At 37.7% G+C, this 20,259-nt stretch overlaps 1 protein-coding gene across 1 annotated transcript; it reads right to left on the reverse strand.

Moving 5' to 3' along the window:
• Positions 1-3,152: 3,152 nt before the first annotated feature.
• LOC584151 (isocitrate dehydrogenase [NAD] subunit beta, mitochondrial) lies at positions 3,153-14,813 on the reverse strand. Its single transcript, XM_030985797.1, has 10 exons — positions 14,758-14,813; positions 11,381-11,443; positions 9,989-10,113; positions 9,280-9,417; positions 8,358-8,490; positions 7,480-7,613; positions 6,902-7,151; positions 5,826-5,920; positions 4,752-4,812; positions 3,153-3,362 (listed from the first exon to the last, which is right to left on the reverse strand). Exons 1-10 carry the CDS (start codon positions 14,797-14,799, stop codon positions 3,288-3,290), a joined length of 1,116 nt encoding a protein of 371 aa, XP_030841657.1. The 5' UTR covers positions 14,800-14,813; the 3' UTR covers positions 3,153-3,287.
• Positions 14,814-20,259: the final 5,446 nt, after the last annotated feature.

Here is a 20,259-nt window from a genome sequence, read left to right on the forward strand (position 1 = left end):
TGTGTTGATAACACTCACCATCACGTTATCTGCCCAACATGCAAGTATTCAGCTATAGTCGAGGTCTAGATCTATTTGAAGAGTGAGTTGAAACTGTAAACTCGATATCCTCCTAGCTACTGACAGATGGCTAGGGGAAATTCCCCACCGAAGTCGCCAACGAGCAAGCTTCAAATCCCGCTGTCAGTCTAGCTGCTTGTGTGAATATTCCTTTTCATCTAGTATCTGTCACATCCACGGTTTTGCTGCCTCGTTGCTCATTGTACGTACTGTATAGAGACAGGCAAGTGACAGGTGCATTGGCTTCAACAGCACAGGTTAGGAGAAAAGCGCGAGATACAGAAAAACCGAAGAAATTAGCTGCAAGCTGCGACGATCATTAAAATTCATCACATGTGCACACTCGGTATGCTAGCAAATACCAATATGCTGATTGGTATGCTAGCAAATACTAATATGCAGAGTTACACACTGATGCATGTACGTAACCACATTCACTCTCTTCTAGCTCCTCCTCCTTAGATACTACACGCACCTCCCTTGGAAACGTCTGCAGTGCTCAGTTGCTTATTGGAATTCGCGGGATTAATGTTTGGCCTCGCTAACCTCTAATAAATCAAGGGCGTTGTCAGAGTGGTGGGGGAGGGGCGTGACAAGTCCTCTTGTATACTTGAAGATTTTATTTTTATGATCCCCTTATTTTTCATTTTTCAAGCAATGCCGGCAATTTGGAAAATCACCATAAAATATGAACTACGTATTTAAGCTTGGCATATCCTTTGCTTTTGTAAATTATAGAAACCCGATTTTCTATTTTCTCCTCACGGTGTTGTTTTCTAGTTAGAAATATTTGGAAAATGATATTGGTACTGACACCTCTGAGCTGAGGAAAGTAGGGTTTGGGCACAGAAAATCTTTGATTTCTGACTCTCTTATCCAGCAAAGCTCTATACGGAAGAAATTGACAATGTTTCTATTTTCTCCCATCTCTCTCTCTCTCTCCCCCTCTCTTTCTCACCCCCATCTCTCCTCCACGCACCCTCCTCCTTTTCAATATATAGGACAGTTTCTTATAAAAACCACTTTGATTCATATTTTTGGGGTAAACATTTGTCTCTGTGAATGCGTCATTATGTATATATATATATATATATATATATATGTATTAAAAAAAAAAGAGTTAACTCTTCACGCTTGGATGGGCACATTCATTTAACTGTTAGAAGGTCTATTTATGAAAATTGCAAAAATAGAGCAAGTAGCCTTTAACATGATAATGAACATGTGCATCTGTAAGATATTCTTGATAACAATGGAACAATGAAAACAAAGAAAGAGAAACAAAGGCGAGGTCTGAGCTCTGGATGTCAACTATAGTCTCTCCTCTTTCACCCAAGATCATGGATGAGCCATATGATACCTTCAATACTCATCAATATTTGAATGGCAAAAAGTCCCATCAGTTGTGCAATTTTCTTTCAGAGACTCATTTATTGTTAATGGCTACTCTCACTCATGCATGAATGGTATGATTCCAATTAATATACTTGATATATGAAATATTAAGTTTATATTAATAATATATCTAAAAATTTGATTTATAATAATGTCCATTTTTCTTCTTTGCTAAGTGTACAATTTTACTATGATCTAAATTCTCAATGAATCTCTTTTTTTATGTACACAGGAATAACATTTGTTTCAGTGTTGGAATCTTTTTTCTTTCTTTCTGAATTATAACTTGAAGTTCCTACTCACATTCCATCTCTGTATACCCCCCCCCCTCTCTCTCTCTCTCTCTCCTCCCTCCTTCTCTCTTCCTTCCCCCACCCTCTTTCTCTCTTCTTCACTCTCTCTCTCTTTGCTTGCCATTTTGTACATCCTTCATCATTCATATTTTTTATATGCCAAAGTACTTTGGTTCTCAGCGAGCAAACCCACTCTCAACTTGAGAGCTGTCATATGAAACTCCACTGAACAAAGACGAACAGGAATAAAATTTGTTTCAGTGTTGGAGTCTTTCTTTTTTTTCTTACTGAATTTCACATTTAAGTTCCTACCCACAGTCCGTCTCTGTATCTCTCTCTTCCTTCCCCCCACCATTCTCTATATCTCTCCACCTTCCCCCTCTCTCTTTGCCTGACTCACTCTCAAAATGAGAGATGTTTTATGACACTCAACTGAACAAAGACGAACAAACTACAAGCATTTTAAATGAATAACATTTTATTAAGCACCAGGGTGAGACCCCTATCAATATAATGATGCAATATACTTGTAATATATCATCTTCAACAAGAACTATTTTACAACAAATAAATACAATGTCTGTGATATTGCCTTCACAGAAACTATGGTTGTTTATCCTTCATTCTCATTGAATTTTCAGAATTGATGAGAGAATATGTATGAGATCGTGCAAAAATCCATATTATTCCATTTCCATTTCTCCATCTATCTTTATATTTATGTGTGCATGGCTAGTTCCTTTCTGTAAATTACTGTTGAGCAAGTGTACTGCCGGCTTCATTGAATGAAAAACTACAAATGATATCTACATGGACGTTATCATCTTCTTCCTGTAATTCAAGAAAACAATGTTTGAAATACAAACTATTTTGATACATTGGTTAAAAATGCATGCAAATCACACACACAGAAGTACATGTAGTACAAAAAGACATCATGCTATATACAGGAAGGGGGAATAAAATTTGTGCGTATAAATAATGTCTTCTTTTTGAATTCAGCAAGCTGAAATATTACTACACTCCAGTTTTGATAAATATCAACAGTTTATGAAAATGTACATGAAATAACATTAAAGTTGTATGGTTCCTCTAAAGAGGTACATTTCCCCCCTCATTGTTATATGTAGGAAATAAATTCATGTTAAACAGGAAGATCTATAAATAACATATTACATTCTACATGTTTGGCATGGCAGCTATAACAACAAAGTGAAGATCTAAGTTGAATATTCTTGTTAAAAATTAAATCTTTCTTTAGCAATACATGTTTGTTGACCTAGAATTTTTTTTCCTTTGTATATTGTTGACCCAGAAACTTTATTACTGACCTTTATTGTTGCAAGACTGTAAATTTAAGTTATACATTTGGGAAATTTGTGAATTTAGACTTCAACACTTTCATCAATATGATATAATTCTCTTTAGTAACAATAAAATGAATTTTTCATATTGAAATAAATATTGATATACATGTTCATCACAACAACCTGTGAGTCCTCTCAGTCTCCGAAGAAAATGGCAAGAAAAAATGATTGTCTATCTCATGTTGTTGACGACTGCACTTGTGAATTCATGGGTTGTTGCATAGCCACCGAGATCTTGAGTTCGAACCTGATAAGTGAAAAGAAAAGAAAAATCATGGTAAATGCATTTACAGGTGGTTGTTGCATTTATAGAACGTAAATAAAACAAGACATATGGGGCGTTGCAAGAAAGTTGCAATCAATTGCAAATCCCCAGATCGAGCGTAATTCTGATCACAACTAAACTTTCTTGCAATGCCCCATTAGTAAGTAAGAGAGAGAGAGAGAGAGAGAGAGAGAGAGAGAGAGAGAGGGAGGGGGGGGATTAAAGCTACATCTAGTTAACTTAATTCAATTGTTAAAGCTTTAATCCTAACAAAATCCTAAAAAATTTAGGCGAGTAGTGGGGCGTTGCACGAAAGTTGAGTTGCAATCAATTGCAATTATCAGTTGCAAATTTTGCAACTTGCAATCAATCGTAACTTGCATTCAATCACAACTTTCTTGCAACGCCCCATAAGTGTACCAAAGTCACATCACCAGACCAACTCCTAACCGAACAATAGCAGACAAAGTCTTGAAATACTGGTTTTCCCATCAATGTGACTGGATTTACTGTTATACAGTATAACTTTTTCATTCTCTTAGCCAAGTGACATTCAACAGGCATGTCCAGGAGGCCTAAATCTATTGTCCTAATGGTAGACTGATGAATACCAATCAGTCAGAATAAGTTAAGAGAGCTGAGGTACATGACTGTGTCATGGACTAGTGATAGCCTGGTAGTATAAGTGCTACACGGCAAGCAGTAGATGGCAGGTTCAAATCCTGCTGGTTCCAAGATTCGGTCTGACTGGTTTTTGATTACAAGATCGAGCATGCAATCTTTATCTACTAGGTGCAAGCTAAACATTTCTTTACAACAAGGCTTGTCCACGTTGCGGGGAAATTTCTTTAGAGGTTAAAAATCAGTGTGATACTGAGTATAGGGATTTTTCTTGCATGCTGCTACATATGGGACAAACTCCCTACTTCACTCCCATTGTTTTAAAGGGAATACCTAACTTGATAGCAAACTACTCATCAGAGAAGCATACAGGTGAAATTTTAAATGAAATCCGATACAAAATGAGAAAGTTATGAATTTTAGAAAGCTGCAATCAATATAGGAATGGTCTCTCCAAATTGGCTGAGTTGGTAATGTCTATGTGACATAGTGACAGTAAGCTTTTCCATTTGTTCTAGCACACAAAATGATTACATTTTTTGAAGTTTTCAAAAGTCTATGACTTGGGATGGCCTTTTCTTTTTAAAGGACCTGCATTAATATACTCCATAATATATTTTTATTTGGACCAGGTATGATTGTTTGTTCAATAGAAAATATCCAATTATTATTTTCATATTTTGGGAAATTGTGATGCCCCAATTATTATTTTTTCCCCAACTGGAATATGATTACGGCAAATGGACTTACCTTTCCTGCCTTGATGACCCTTTCAACTGAATCGGTTATGGTCTTGGCATACACCTCAAGGCTGTACATAAAGACAAAGATCATTGTACTTCTTAACATGTAGTCATAAACAAACAGGAACATCTTCTGTCTTTGATTTTAAATGACATTGTTTGTGAAACAAATATTTTACTAAGTTAGAATGCCACAATAAGGATATGTTAATATGTTTAACTTTGTTTGTTTGTATATTTTACCTGGCTGCTAAGAAAGCATGTGTATGCTTGTAAGTGAGTAACCAGGGGACCAATGGCTTTAAGTCCTCTCCAAGAGACTTGGTAATGAGGATTAATGCCTTACCAAAGGGCACAAGCATTGGTTTCGAACGAGAGAATACCCTGTTACGAGACCACTGCTCTAATGAGCAATTGTCTTCTCATTTTTTGTTTATTGGAACACAGTGACATCATCTTTTCATTAATATTGTATATTTGTATTTGGCGAAGTCCAAGATATGTCGCATAGATTACCCAATATTGAATCATGTTATGGAATTGTGAACATGAATTGACATAATATTATTTTATTTGATGTTTGTCCTATTCAAGCTCTAGTTAGGCTGTAAGCTTTATACAGACATCAGACATTATGAAATCTCCCCCCCCCCCATATCTTTGCTCCAATGGGCAATTATTATTTTTTACAACAAAATTAAAAACAAACTTTTACATTTTATACAACCAATATCCAAACAATATTTGTATATATTATTAAAATACATGCTTTAACTCATTTCTTTTTCCATTTATAGCGTAAATTTACTGCTCATCGTTATATGTCTTTACTATATTTGTTTATCTTATGAAAAACAGGAAATGTCATATGAAGTCTAGAAAAGAAAGTTGTTGCTTTACCTGTACTATGATAAATGTAAAAATGACATTAGGAAATCTGAGATATGATCGGTAATGTATGGGACAAAACAGCTTGGGTTTGCCTAGCAATGCAACAATGATAGAGAATGTGTTGCATCATTGAAGACACCACCCCAGACCATAGAGTTTGAGGAGCCTGAACATCACTACCGGTACTCACTTGAGATGTTGGAGCATGTTAGCAGCAGTCAGCAGCATACAGGTAGGGTTGGCAATACTTCGACCCTGGGCCTGGGAGAAGGTGTGGCGTGCTCCCTGCACAAAAAAAAGAAAAGAAAAGAAAACATTTTGATTGGCATTAGCTAACAAGTAGGAACTCAGTATCTTCAGTAGAACAAATTCATACATGCAACACGTCTTGAAGTACTACGATAGTACTGCATCAAAGAATATATCCTGAAAATGAATGAACACAGGACAAACGAAGAGAAGTACAGCAATTCAAGACACCAGACATTGGATCTACATCAATCAACAAAATTAGAATAAATACGGTCACAGCAGAAACTAGACAATCCACTATCTGCTCGAGCAGAAATTGCTACAGGATTTATTTTTGTCAAAGATACAGTTGGAGCACAGGTGATGACTGAATTTTTGGTTAGGTTTTGAGGATGGGTTAGGGTTAGATACAAAGTTTGGTCCAGGGAAGAACAAAGGAATTTTGGTTTAATAGTGATATGGAGTGACAGTAGAGCACTTGTTGACTAATGTGTGCCATCGAATTGGACATTAAACTACTATCAAGGCAGAATTGTCATTTTACTCAGAAAAAAAGAATTACCTGTTGGCAAAATTATATTCTCCTTAACTTCTGACTAACACATTTTTATCCAAATGAAGCAGTATGATACCTTGGATTATTATCAAAATAAGGCTTCCAAGTGGTACAATAAATCAATGTATTCATTATCTTTAGCGCAGTACCTGGATTACTGACCAATATTGTTTTTGTTTTGCTCAGACATCTGGAAATTTCCATATTTAGCGAGGTACATGTAAGTCAAATTTTGTTATTTCGCTGGTCAGCAAGATATAGATAATAATAATAATATTATATGGCTTTGTTTTTGTGTAATACAAGAATATATTGCTCTCGTTATAACAACATTGGACTCATCTCCGACTCGTTCAATATTGCCATAGCTCAAGTAATATATTCTTGTATCACACTCAAAGCCATCCAATGTTATAAATAACATTGAAAAACAACACACATAAGCATTTGTGACTCACTGGTTCGAAGATTGCATAGTCTTTCGAGAAGTTTTCTCCAGGGACCACTCCAGCCCCGCCCACTAGACCTGCGGCAAGGTTGTCGACGATGTTGCCATAGAGATTGGGCGTGACCATGACATCAAACTGATGAGGGTTGGAGACGAGCTGCATGCAGGTGTTGTCAACGATCATGGCCTCAAACTCGATCTTGGGGTAGAGGGTAGACATCTGACGACAGCTCTCCAGGAACAGCCCATCACTCAGCTTCCTGTAGTACAAGGAATTTAAATAGATAGTTTGAAAGGTATAAGTTTACATTAAAGGGGAACAAATCTTGATAACAAACTGCTCTAGAGGAAAGCAGAAAAATCAGAGAAGTAGACTAGTGAAAGTTTGAATGAAATCAGATAGAAAGTGAGAAAGTTATACATTTTCTAAAGTTGTAATCATTATAGGTATAGGCTCTTAAAATTGGCGGAATCAGCATGTCTCTCTGATGTAGTGTCGGACAACTTTCCCATTTGTTACAACACAAAAAATAACTAGAATATCAATTTTTCATTAATATAGATGTGAGTTGTTCAACTAATACTCACATGATGTTGGCCTTGTGTACTGCAGTGACCTTCTTCCTACCATGTTTAGTGGCATAGTCAAAGGCAAACTTGGCAATCCTTTCTGACTTGGCCCTGGTGATGATCTTCAAACATTCTACAACTCCGGGTACGCTCTATACAAAGGTAAACAAAAAGTTACGTGATATAATGATGATCAAAATGACAGCAAGCGTTCTCAAAGTACCATATTTACAGTAAACAATTAATCTTGTTTAAGATATTTTAATATCCTCATCATGAGACTTCATAAATGATCATTCTTATGCTATCTATACTAAGGCAGTTTTCACAGACTTTTGGTCATCAGGTAGACAAGTCTCAGGATCCTGCTAGGATATCATTTTCAAACTTCATCTGTTATAAGTCTGCACAGTATTCGGTCCTACATCAGTCATATTTCTACACAGATGTACATTAAAGATGCAGAGGAGTGGGCTCTCATGTGACACCATCAGTGTGCTTACCAAATAATAGGTATTGTCAATCACTAGGATTACCCATCAGTTTTTTATGACCAACGGGCCTTACGTAATGCTCTGCATTTTCCATTTGGGAAAGTCGTTTTTTTGCATTTCCCTCAACCAAAGACTCTCCAAGAGACTCAGGATATTTCTTGATGGGATAACAGGTTTGCTGTGTGCGAGACTTGTACACCCATTATATTTCCACCAAGTCAGCAAATAATGACCTACAGTACTGCACATGGAAACTGACGGCCATCTCCCTTTATAATGGGAAAGCTATGCTTGATTAACAACAAATGCACGCAAGTGTGATAATTGTAACATCTTAGTTGTTTCCTTGAGGAATAGAATTCATACCACTAAAGAAGTCGATCAAGGACTTGAACCGCTTACCTCATGTTCAAGTGCACTGTACTCTCCTTCTGTCTGTTCCCTGATGACCACAAAGTCCAGGTTGGAGTGTCTGGTCTTCACACCGGGGATCGTACGGCAGCGGACAACATTTGCAAACAGGTCCAGTTCGTTCCTGTACGATGAAAAGGAAGAAAAACAGATAATAGTTAGTATCAAGGGGACCAAAGAATGACGGTTCATTAATTCAATCCACATTAAGAGGTAAAAAATTTGAATCCCTATCAAGTGTGTTTTGCCTCAGAAAAGGTATTTTATCTACAATTCCATCTTGCCTAACAATAAAGTCCTATTTAACTTGTTTGCGCTTGCAGCTACATAAGAGACAAAAATAGATTCAAATTTGACCATCTTAGTCATAAAATAAATGCAGGTGTTATTTTTATTCTCAATCAAAGCAACAACAAAAAAACACTTATTACACATTGGGAAGAAAAATATTTAAAGCCCCACTGCACTACTAGCTACTTGCGCCCTCTATACAGCAAACAATGCCTAATCGGTGACCATTGGTCCCCCATGGTCCCCTTTTTCTTATGTTAATTGAAAGCTGAGTTGATGAGATAACCACCTGTCAGTGACCATGCAGGGAGGTCTAAATCCCTCCTGGCTAAACTAGTGCAGAGGGGTTTAAAAGATGCCCTAGGACTAATAGGAGTAGAAAATGCAAAGTGGGTTACATAGAAATGTTGCACACACAACATGGTAGTCAGGCTAGATCCTACATATATTTAACATATATCCCTCTTTCTCACACACATACAAAATTCAACCAACAACAAAACGATATCAAGTTATCAACATCATCAAACAGAAAGAAAGAAGAATGTTTTGTCAATATCTAAATACATTTCTACTGTTAGTTTGAAACTTTTCTGGTTCTAATTATAAGATTTGAACAAACCTCATTTTCATGTTGAGTGTCTGGAGTTGTCCTGTGCCACCAGTAGGTGTGTGGATGATTCCCTTGAGGGCCACATGGTTCTTCTTCAGGGATTCCACCACTTCATCAACGCCGGCATGTTGATGGTCCATCACCTCACTGGTGGGTGCAGATAACACAATGAGAATTTAAAAAAAACTTATGATAAAATATGATAACTGTAGTTTGAAGTATACTGTAAAATCATTAGGTGTGTGGATGATTCCCTTGAGGGTCACATGGTTCTTCTTCAGGGATTCCACCACTTCATCAACGCCGGCATGTTGATGGTCCATCACCTCAATGGTGGGTGCAGATAACATGAGATTAAAAAAAATAATTATGATAAAATATGATAATTATAGTTAGGATTATACTGTAAAATCTGTCTTGTAAAATTACATTAGTTGTGCGGATGATTTCTTTGAAGGCCACATGATTCTTCTTCAAAGATTCCACAACTTCATCTACGTCACCATTTCGATGATCCATCACCTCACTTGTGGGTTCAAAGAACACAACAAAAATTTACTTCAATTGAGTGACTTTTTTCCAAATATCCCTGAATCTCCCTGCTTGTAGAAATTAAAATCCTTTTCCCTTTTTGGAAACCCTGATAGCACGTATGTTTCTTTTCATTGGCGCTTTCTGATATGCATGGCAAAATATTAAGATTCCATATACCCCTTACCTGATAAAGATTTCATCAAACTGCACAGGCACACCACCGGCTTTGAAGACCTCTTTCACTGACTGCATGAGTTCAGGTCCCACACCATCTCCAGGAATTAGAGTGACTGTCTTTATATCATCAGACTAGAAAAAACATACAGATATAAAACAAAGGTAAAGTATCTCGCTTGAGTATTTGCTACTACCACCAAGCGCCATGAGCACCGAAAGGTGGACCTGTGTGCTATACAAGTAGCCACTATTTTTATTATTATTAAAAAGGTAGAAATAAGTTATTGTTTACAGCTCTCATTTTTCTATCAAAAGCAGCCTGCATTGCTTCTGGAGGAATATTATTACAAAGTATTAAGTCCCTCTGAGAGGACTTAAAGCCATTGGTCCCCTGGTTGCTTACTTACAGCATACGCATGCTTTCTTAGCAGTCGGGTAAAACAAACAAACCAAGTCCTCACACTTTGTATTTATCTTCTGCGATCAAATAAGGGTTGTTTCTTATCAAGTATATGTTGATATTATGTGACCTCTGTCTATTTCTCTAAATACTGGTTCTTTTCCCAAGTACGGATATTAGTGGTGTTCATAAAATTTTACTCCATATTCAGTTCAACCTGTCTATCAAGGTCACAAAATGGAAACAGGATGAGAGGCCAATATGGAAAGGTGGCCTTTCTAGAGGGTTCTACAATACATGTTTCTTTCTGCAGGGATACCATATAGAAGCAACCATTAAAGGGAAAGTCCACCCCCAAAATAAGTTTGTTTCGATAGAGGCAGAATAATAAGAAAATCAGGTGAGTGAAAGTTTGAGCAAATTCTGAATGAAAATAAGAAAGTTATGAATTATTGAAGTTGTGATCAATCAAATACAAATTGGCAACTCTGTGACTTATTATACGAGCTCTCCTTCATTTGCTTTGTGCAAAATATTCCATAAAATCATGTTTTCTTCGTTATTGATGACGGAATATATATTTGTTCCTTGCAGGGGGAGTATAGAAACATATTTGCAATTATTATATTTAGGGTGCATGTATGGTTGGAATTTTTCTTGAGGGAAAATGAAAATTTTAGATTTTTTTTAGTACTGAGCAAATGGAAGTTGAGCTCGCATGATACGTCATAGAGTTGCCAATTTGTGTTTGATTGATCACAACTTCAAAAATCCTAACTTCCTTATTTTTAATCGGAATTTGCTCAAACTTTCACTGACTTGTTTCTCTCATTTTTCTACTCCTATTAAAACTAACTTAATTTCAGGGTGGACTTTCCCTTTAAGCGATAGACAGGTTGCATTTATTAGGGGACCACAGGGACAGTTTTTACTTCAGGTATCAATGAAAGGAAACAAATGGACATGGATCTTACAAAAAGCACATTATCTTGGATTTACCTGGTTCGTAACAGCTGTAGCAGAGAAGCATCGCTGAGCGCCATAATTGTGGTGCTTGGATAGCTGCAATGACAATCAATGAAAAGAACTGCTTGTAAAATCATATCACAACTAAAAGGATTTATATACCTCATTTTAAGATTCTTTACTAATCCTGTCTTCTAATTGGTTGAAAATGCAGCCATGTTCTTAACCATGCCCGCTAATTGAAATTCATAGTCATTTTTCCCGGCTCTACCGGTTTATATCCATTTTTCATAGCACTTTTTCCATGGCTGTGAAACGTGACGTCATTTTGCTGCGATCCCCATTTTGGTTTACGTGTTACCGTATAAGTTTCTTTTGTGCGATGACCGATGCGCAATACCGTTAACGGTGTTTGAGTGCAATTTGATTTTGGTCGCTGCATTCAGGCGACGAATCTACCAATCCACGCAGCGCAGACGACCGATCGCCATTTTGTGTACTAGTCTCGATCGCAAAATACTGGGGTTTTTAGTTTCCAATTTTTTGTCAATAAAGAGGCAAAATGGAGGACACAGCTATGCCAAGATTTCAACTTATGGATGACATTCAGCTGCAAGACTTAATTGATTCTGCTGATAGCAAAAATACGAAGTATGCAGTAAAATACGGCATTAAAATATTTGAAGAGTTCTTGCGAAATGTCAACACGGACCTCGGAGATGTAAACAGACTTCCGAATGCAGACCTGGACAAGATCCTTCAAAAATTCTATGCGGGTTGCAGGCAGAAGAACGGCGATTATTATAATTTATAAAGTTACTGTTCATGTTCTACTGTTCTACTGGAGCACAGCTTGTTGGTGATATCATCCTGTACAAAAGTTACTGTTCGTGTAAACGTGTTTGGTATTCCCTGTTCTACTGGAGCACAGCTTGTTGGATTTCATACTGTACACAAGTTATTGTTGGTGTTAATATTCATGAGGAAAAACTGTGATAACGCCATTACGAACGTGTAGATGGCGCACAGTTTTTCTTTCATAATCATTTTGCCTTCGGCGTAGACTAGAAGGGATGAGATTGACGGCAGCGAGAGTTTAACACGGCTTCCAAGATTTTCAACATGGATGTCGATTTTGACCTATAATTTCCTTAAAAGGGACCATTAAACGGATTATTTCAATCAAGTTAGTAAGTGGAACCGATGTATTATAGCCTAGGCCTAATGTAAAATTGGATATGGACGAGGTAAAATGACATTTTGGGGGATTTTGGGGGCATAACAATACGGCCATGGCAAGTTTGTCATGTTTGTGGGAGGGGCCTAACGGCTAAAATCTAGCCGTGATATCTTCAACATAGGCTGGCATAGGCGATCGTTCTGTCTCTATAAACCGGAGGTCTAGTGGAGCCAGACGTAGTCTCAGTGGAACAACCGACGGTATAGAGACTGAAGCTTTCGGTCTAGGTCTAGACTAGACCGAAAGCTTCAGTCTCTCTAATCGTCGGTTGTTCCACTGAGACTACGTCTGGTTCCACTAGACCTCCGATTATAGAGACTGAAGTCTGGGGACCTCTTTCTGTGAGGCACTGTACGGAACAAATGGTTCGGTTCGACCGGACCGCGATGAATGAGATATGCAACAAGATTTTCACTCTTTACATCCTCATACATGCTGCAATATGACAATAATTTAGAGTCTAATTAAAAATAACATATATATAGCTTATTTGACTTACGATAGCTTGCTCATTTAGATCCTAAAAAAATGATTAATCCGAGAAAGTCTCGTCGTCAACATTATCCGTCTTGGTTTTAGTTGATGAATATTCATTTTTTCTTTTCGAACGTCCAATAGCTACCGTAGCTACGTACGAGTCGGCCCAGCTTGACCAACGAACTCCCACGAAACGAGTGCTCTGATTGGCCATTTGGCTATGTTTTGGTAGGTGGACCCGGAAATATATCGGCCTCCGGGTAATATTTCGAATGCATGAACGTACCGTTTCACAGTTCGGAAATACAAATTGGATAATTCATATAAGTAAGTCCGTAAATTATACATTTAATATTAAGTTATCAAATTTTGATAACTGTAATTAGGACAAATGACATACCGACCTAATTTACATCTGATTTAGAAATCAGAAAATTAGATCTAAATAAAGAAAATCGGGGAGAAAATGTTTTGACATAAAAAGCTGCCATTGTTGGCTATAGCTACCCCCACGGTACGAGATCTCTGGGTTGCCATCTGTATTGGGGAATGACAACAAATGTCAGTTTTATTAAAGAAATGACCCAAATCAGATGGTTATTGCTGTCTAGGTCTAGACTAGACCGAATTTTCCGTCTCTTTCGTTCGTTAGCCTCTTATTGGGGTAGGGTCGGCTCTCTCTTTAGAGACGGAAGCCGTTTATACACATGTCCTTGCTAACGCCACGGCCAGTCCTGGTCGTAGCGTTTTGCCCCCAAAATCCCCCAAAATGTCATTTTACCTCGAGCATGTTATATTGTAAATTAGGCCTAGGCTATAATAAATCAGTTCCACTTACCAACTTGACTGAAATAATCAGTTTAATAGTCCCTTTTTTAGGAAATTATGGGTCAAAATCGAAATCCATTTTGAAAATCTTTTTCAACATGGATTCCGATTTTGACCCATAATTTCCTAAAAAGGGACTATTAAACTGATTATTTCAGTCAAGTTGGTAAGTGGAACTGATTTATTATAGCCTAGGCCTAATTTACAATATAACATGCTCGAGGTAAAATGACATTTTGGGGGATTTTGGGGGCAAAACGCTACGACCAGGACTGGCCGTGGCGTTAGCAAGGACATGTGTATAAACGGCTTCCGTCTCTAAAGAGAGAGCCGGCCGACCCTACCCCAATAAGAGGCTAACGAACGAAAGAGACGGAAAATTCGGTCTAGGTCTAGACTAGCTTTTAATTTTAACAAACAATGAATATCTTATCAATATCAGGTTTTTGTTTACATCATTATTCCCGCCGGCTAGATAATACCAATATCATATTCCATATTTATCACCTAAACAATAAATCTAACTAGATCTAGTCTAGAGTCTATGCCCATGCCGATGGTCTCTGCGAATGCAGAACGAGCGCAGACGTGCAAACGTTTAGCCAAAGGCCAAACAGAGCTGAGCGGCGCGGCACCGCAGCGATGGCCCGGACTCCGGGGACGGGCAAGTGAAGTTAACCCACGGCCCACGTCAAGTCGAACAGAAAATATTCAACCCGGTAATTTTATAATTTTACCCCGTAAAACGTACTTTATCTCCAAGAAGTGAGTTGAAACTGACCACAATTTACCACTCTAGTTACGTAGTTCAAATCACATTTGAAATGGTCCGAAAATCCTTGACATTATTGTAAAACTTGATTACCTTTACAGCAGACCGGAAAATCTTCGTCATGGAACTCGCCATCTTGATCACTGAATGATGACGTCATACTAGAATTTGCATGCGGATTATATTAATATGCATACTTTGCCTTCAGAGCTTTTCTTCGGGGAGAGAAGGGGGGGGGGGGGGGATAGCCTGTTAGGCCTGTGCCCCCATTCCCCGAAGACTGTGGCGTATTCAGAAATTTATTACAAAAAGAGGGGAGGGGTGGTAGTCTTCACCACTATGAGAAAAAACACAATTGACAACTACGTAGCACCGAAAATTGAACATCCATCCCAGCAACTTAAATTAGGTGATCCTTATTTTGAACTGAAACAATTATAACAAGTATTTCCCTCCACCAGTGGCGGATCTAGTGGGGGGGGGGGGGGGGGGGTGGTCGGTGTTGAGTAAAAATTGAAAATAGTGTGCTCACTATAAATCCCCCCCCCCCCGTTGAGCAAAAAAAAAAGAAAGAAAACGAATTAGTGCTCTTATCCCCCCCCCCCCCCCCCCGCTTATCGCCGGCTGGCTGATTCGGCGCTAAATATTTTCTCACAGATGTGACCACTATACTATAGACAGGTTGCATTTATTAGGTGACCACAAAGACAAGTTTGACTTCAGGTATCAATGAAAGGAAATGAATGTAGGCCTACATGTATCTTACAAAAAGCACATTATCTTATATTTACCGGATCCGCCTTAACTGCCCCTTATTTTAATGTACTGCACATTCCATGACTGAAAAATCACAACAAAAATGGTATCATTTTAAAGAAGAATAAACACACTTTCTATAATACAGACAGAGCTATGCCAAGAGAGATATAATATATCAAACTTGAGTTCATATATATATATATATATAGATATTTGATATTGATGTTCCTCCTGAATTATTCTTTTTTCTGCGCTTAATTTGGTTATTTTATATTATTCTAGCTCTTGTGTAGAAAATATTTGGATTACGAGTTATCCAACAACTTATTTGTTTGTACTGGTTTAATTTTGGGGTTTTTTTCCCGCTAGTTTTGATATATCCTCGCTTCGTCATATTTGTATTCCTACATAATATATACTCCCATCATGTTCATTGATTTGTCTGTGCCCGGAAAACAAACAAAAATATGTAGCTATAATAATTTCCAATTTTTTTCCTCAGATCCTATAGTGAAATGTTGTGCATTAATGTACAGTGCATAATAATTCCTACATAAGATCTACAGTACAGTGGAATACTGCCACCTTGGTCCAATGGTCGTATAGTTCCCTGCTTAAAATATTTCAATCCAAAATTCATAATTTTCGAAGTCCCTATCATACTCAAACGGCTCTTGCAAAATCGAGCATGTTAAGGGAGGGAGGAAGAGAGAGAAAGCGAGAGAGAGAGAGAGAGAGAGAGAGAGAGAGAGAGAGAGAGAGGGGGGGCAAACAGGGAGAAGCGAAGAAGGACAGAAAGAAGAAAAAAAAAGAAGAAAAGGTAAGGAAACGTCGTGCGGGGAACCATATCGCGAAATTTTCAAATGCCCTCTTTTTTGCTTGAAAATTCCAATTGTGTAACCTTCATCAGTTCTTATAAAATGGGCTATCATTCTGTCTGTTAAATAGTAAATAGGAATATAGGGTATAGGAACATACAACGTTTTACACTGGTAAATTGTCGTATTAGACAATGACTCTTTAAATCACTGTGAAATGGACACGACGTAAACACCAGAAAGAAATTCCACGAAGATTACAAGCTGGGGAAATCAATTAAATGAAATTAGAAAGGAGTGACAAATATAGTATTTTCACACACACAGGAGGCTGCGAATATATGCAAAAGCGTAAACATAGATTTTGTTTGTTTGTAGTGCATAACATTTATCAACATAATAGCTACAAAATTATATAACTGAAATACATTCCTTTATTATGAGGATACCAAATACTTTGTATATGACTTGTGTATACATGTTCTTATTTATCATCTTTTGTTATTATTATTACTATTATTGTTATTATATGTATATTTTTAAAACTATCGTTCCTCATTATATTTAACATGGCCTCATGGAAGACCACCATCATTGGAAATAACGAGTCACCCTGTCTACATATCAGAAATAAATAAAATAATCAATCATTGCTTGTTGGCATATTTTGTCTCTACAATCTCCAGTTGGCTTTATAGAAAAGAAAAAAAACGAGTACGAACAAACTGTACTTAACAAATTAATATTTTTTGTAACATCAATGAATAGTGTACAAAGGTTAATAAATATAATGCGATTAAAACAATTCTGATTTTTTCCCCTTCTGTTTGACATGTGAACGTTGTTTTGTGCCGAGAAAATTTTTGATGAATAATAATGCGATCGAAAAATACTTCAAAGGAAGAATAAATGCTATGTCAATAACTTTAAACCCTATGCTCGCCTCTTATATTCTATTTGTCTACATCAAATGTGTTTTTGACGATGGAAAGTGACGCTTTTCAGGTGATAAAAGTAGAAGAAATAAAGGGGGAAAATGGTGGTCACGTCTTAGAGCAAATAATGGTTCTATGTACATGGATCAATGAATGACCCCGTTTTGAACAGAATACGATCGAAATGCAATCAGATCCAATTTTGCTCCGGTGCTCTCATATCGCTGGCGGACCCCGAGTGCGTTGATTACGGGGGTGGTCGGTCGAATAGGGCTTTGCGACTATATGATTATCAATGCATCGATGAGCGAACCGTCCCCATAGTTTTATTAACAGAAATAGGGTTACTTTTAAAGTAGGCATATTATGTAAATGCAGTATTGACCAGCCCCCCTCCCTCACCACTTCTTTTGATTTAGCTATTAGTTGGTCAGGATCAGTGGCGTACGCAGGATTTTTTCAAGGGGGGGGGGGGGGTTTAAAATCGGGTCCAAAATTTCGCAACGACTCAGGAAAATTTGAAAATCGCGCCGGCCAAAAAGTCGCTCAGTGGGGGGGGGGGGGGGGGGGGGGGGGGGGTAAGCGGACATTTTTTTGTTTTTTGGGGGAGCCCAAAAAAAAATCGCAACGACTCAGCCAGCCGAAAAGTCACTCAGTGGGGGGGGGGGGGGGGGGGGGGGGGGGGGGGGGGAGTAAGCGGACACTTTTTTTTTTTTTGGTCTCAAAAAAATCACAACGACTCAACCGACCGCTGAATAAGCGGGGGGGGGGGGGGGGGGTAAGAGGACACTTTTTTTTTGTCTCAAAATTCGAAAAATTGACATTTTGATCCGTTGGGGGGGGGGGGTAAGGTCACCTTTCTTAGGTCAGCCATGGGGGTGATTTTTTTTTTTTTTTTTTTTAATAATTAAAAAAAAAAGAAAAAAAAACCAAAGGGGGGGGGGTGGGGGTTTTAGGGATTTTTTAGGGGGGTTTACACACATAAAAATACCAAAGGGGGGGGGGGATTTAACCCCCCAAACACCCCACTGCGTACGCGCCTGGTCAGGATTGCCACAGTTTTAGAGATTATTTTCTGTAAATAGAGTCAAAACATAAATGTGATTATTTTTTGTGCAACTGCAGTTTACGCATTGTAGCTTAATTGTAGCTTTTGTGGTAAAACATATCCTAATAGTTTCCAGTGACACGACAGTTTTAAGTACTAGTTCTAAATTTAAATGATAATGACATGACCCTTTTCTTTTATCAACAGTGGCAATTATGTTTTTTTTTAAAGAAAGATGATATTGATATAAAAAATAAAAACCTCATCCCTATCGACGAATGCGCACTCAAATATATCCCTGCCCTTTTTAAAATGCCATCTTACCAGTCTTCGAAGTACGTCTCTAAGACTGTCTAGATACTGTCTGAGCTAGGATCAGTGCTCAAGACTTATTTGAATTGAGTTTAAGTGTCACGCATGCATCTGCAGGCAAGACGCTGGGCTAATATATACATGTATATAGTAGGTTCTGAAATACGCCCTACAGTACTTTCTTTTTACTTGCCATATGGATAACTTATCCCCGACAATTCAATCAATGATCTTTAGTGTACATGTCATACTGATTAGAAAATAAGATCTTTATAATGGGTATTCATGATTTCATCGCGTAATATTTCGGACAGACCATGCTGATTGTTAATGTCAAATATGTCCCTAAGAGCCCTGCGATGGCAAACACATTATGATTTAACAAGAACCTATAATTATTCTAGTCTCAAATTCCAAAATAGCGATTTCATATTCCCATAGAATCCTCTTTGATATGTTAGTGATCGGAAACCCATCTCCAAGTGCTTAGGGGTACTTTTCCATCTAAATCAGGTGATGGTTATATTTCAATAAAAACCCATCGGAATGTAGAAGATTTTTGCAAATTAATGTAATTTTAAACGTTTTGGTGAATCATTCAACCCATGTTGTAATGATGGTAACCTGGTATCAGTGTAAGAGAGTCATATGATCTTTGTTGAAGAAACGAAACAGAATAAAACAACATAACATTTTTTGTATTATTAACTAATTCGTCGTTTAGAAGGAGCGCAATTTATTCCGAAGGAGATTAATGACTTATACCATATTATGTGAGAATAGTCTGTGCCTTAAAAGCCAGGGCCTGAGGCTGCTTAATAAGAAATGACTTTTGTTACTATGATTGGCGTGAGAAGGGGAGCATCGAACTTGTAAGGCTCTTTAATGCTCGTGACGCATCGTGGGACATCGTGGAATATCGTAAGGGGGTGGGGCTGGATCGTGGAGCGTCGTACCTCAATCGCTGCTCCTTGCCTATATACAAGAAAATGTGACTAGTAATGTCTCTGTAAGTATGATGAAAAACAACAACGTGAGTGGGCGGAGAAAATATGTGTGTATGTGTGTGAGAGCATTCAGAGAGAGAGAGAGAGAGAGAGAGAGAGAGAGAGAGAGAGAATTGAGATTTGTGTAGACAAGGTAAAAGCCGGGGGCTATCTCCCGTCGTCATAACAATTGAAAATATTTTAAATGCCTGTTTCATATCAAGTTTTACACAATAAGAAAAGTATCTATAGGCTATTTGTGCCATAACAAAATAAAAAATATCTATACATGTTTATCAAAGTCAAAGAAAATGAACCACATCCTTCTTGAGTTCTAAGCTGATTGGGAATACGACTTGACCTTTTAAAGCAAGAAATCCGTAATCCTGAATAATAAAGTCAAACTATTTTGTCCTTAAAGTTTTGCAGAAGCAATAATAACGACGTCTTTTGAGGGAATGACTCAAAATAAGAAATAGATAAGAATTAAAGAAAGGAGGATAGCAGAGGCAGTGCTTATAAAGAAAACGGTGAATAATGTAATACAAAATCTGAGTCTTATTTTTAGCTCATGAAAAGGAACACCCTGGCGGAACAGTTTGTCCTCTTGAGTGATTTTATCCATTTCTTAGGGCGTTAAGCGTGGTATCTAATTCCTTCCTCTTCACGAAAAAAAACGATGCAAAAAACAAACAAACACGAGGCTCGTATGTATACCTGTCTGATTTGTGAATAAT

This window comes from Strongylocentrotus purpuratus, unplaced genomic scaffold (genome assembly GCF_000002235.5).
Source record: "Strongylocentrotus purpuratus isolate Spur 01 unplaced genomic scaffold, Spur_5.0 spur5_scaffold_15, whole genome shotgun sequence".
In the NCBI taxonomy this organism is placed as follows: domain Eukaryota; kingdom Metazoa; phylum Echinodermata; class Echinoidea; order Camarodonta; family Strongylocentrotidae; genus Strongylocentrotus; species Strongylocentrotus purpuratus.

Excerpts from the sequence above, each read along its gene's own strand:
- LOC584151 (XM_030985797.1), bottom strand. The coding sequence starts at position 14,799 with ATGGCGAGTTCCATGACGAAGATTTTCCGGTCTGCTGTAAAG. Across the intron at positions 10,114-11,380 it reads CTACAGCTGTTACGAACCAG|TCTGATGATATAAAGACAGT; the intron begins GTAAATCCAAGA and ends TGTTTTTTCTAG. Across the intron at positions 9,418-9,988 it reads TTTGATGAAATCTTTATCAG|TGAGGTGATGGACCATCAAC; the intron begins GTAAGGGGTATA and ends TGCACCCACCAG.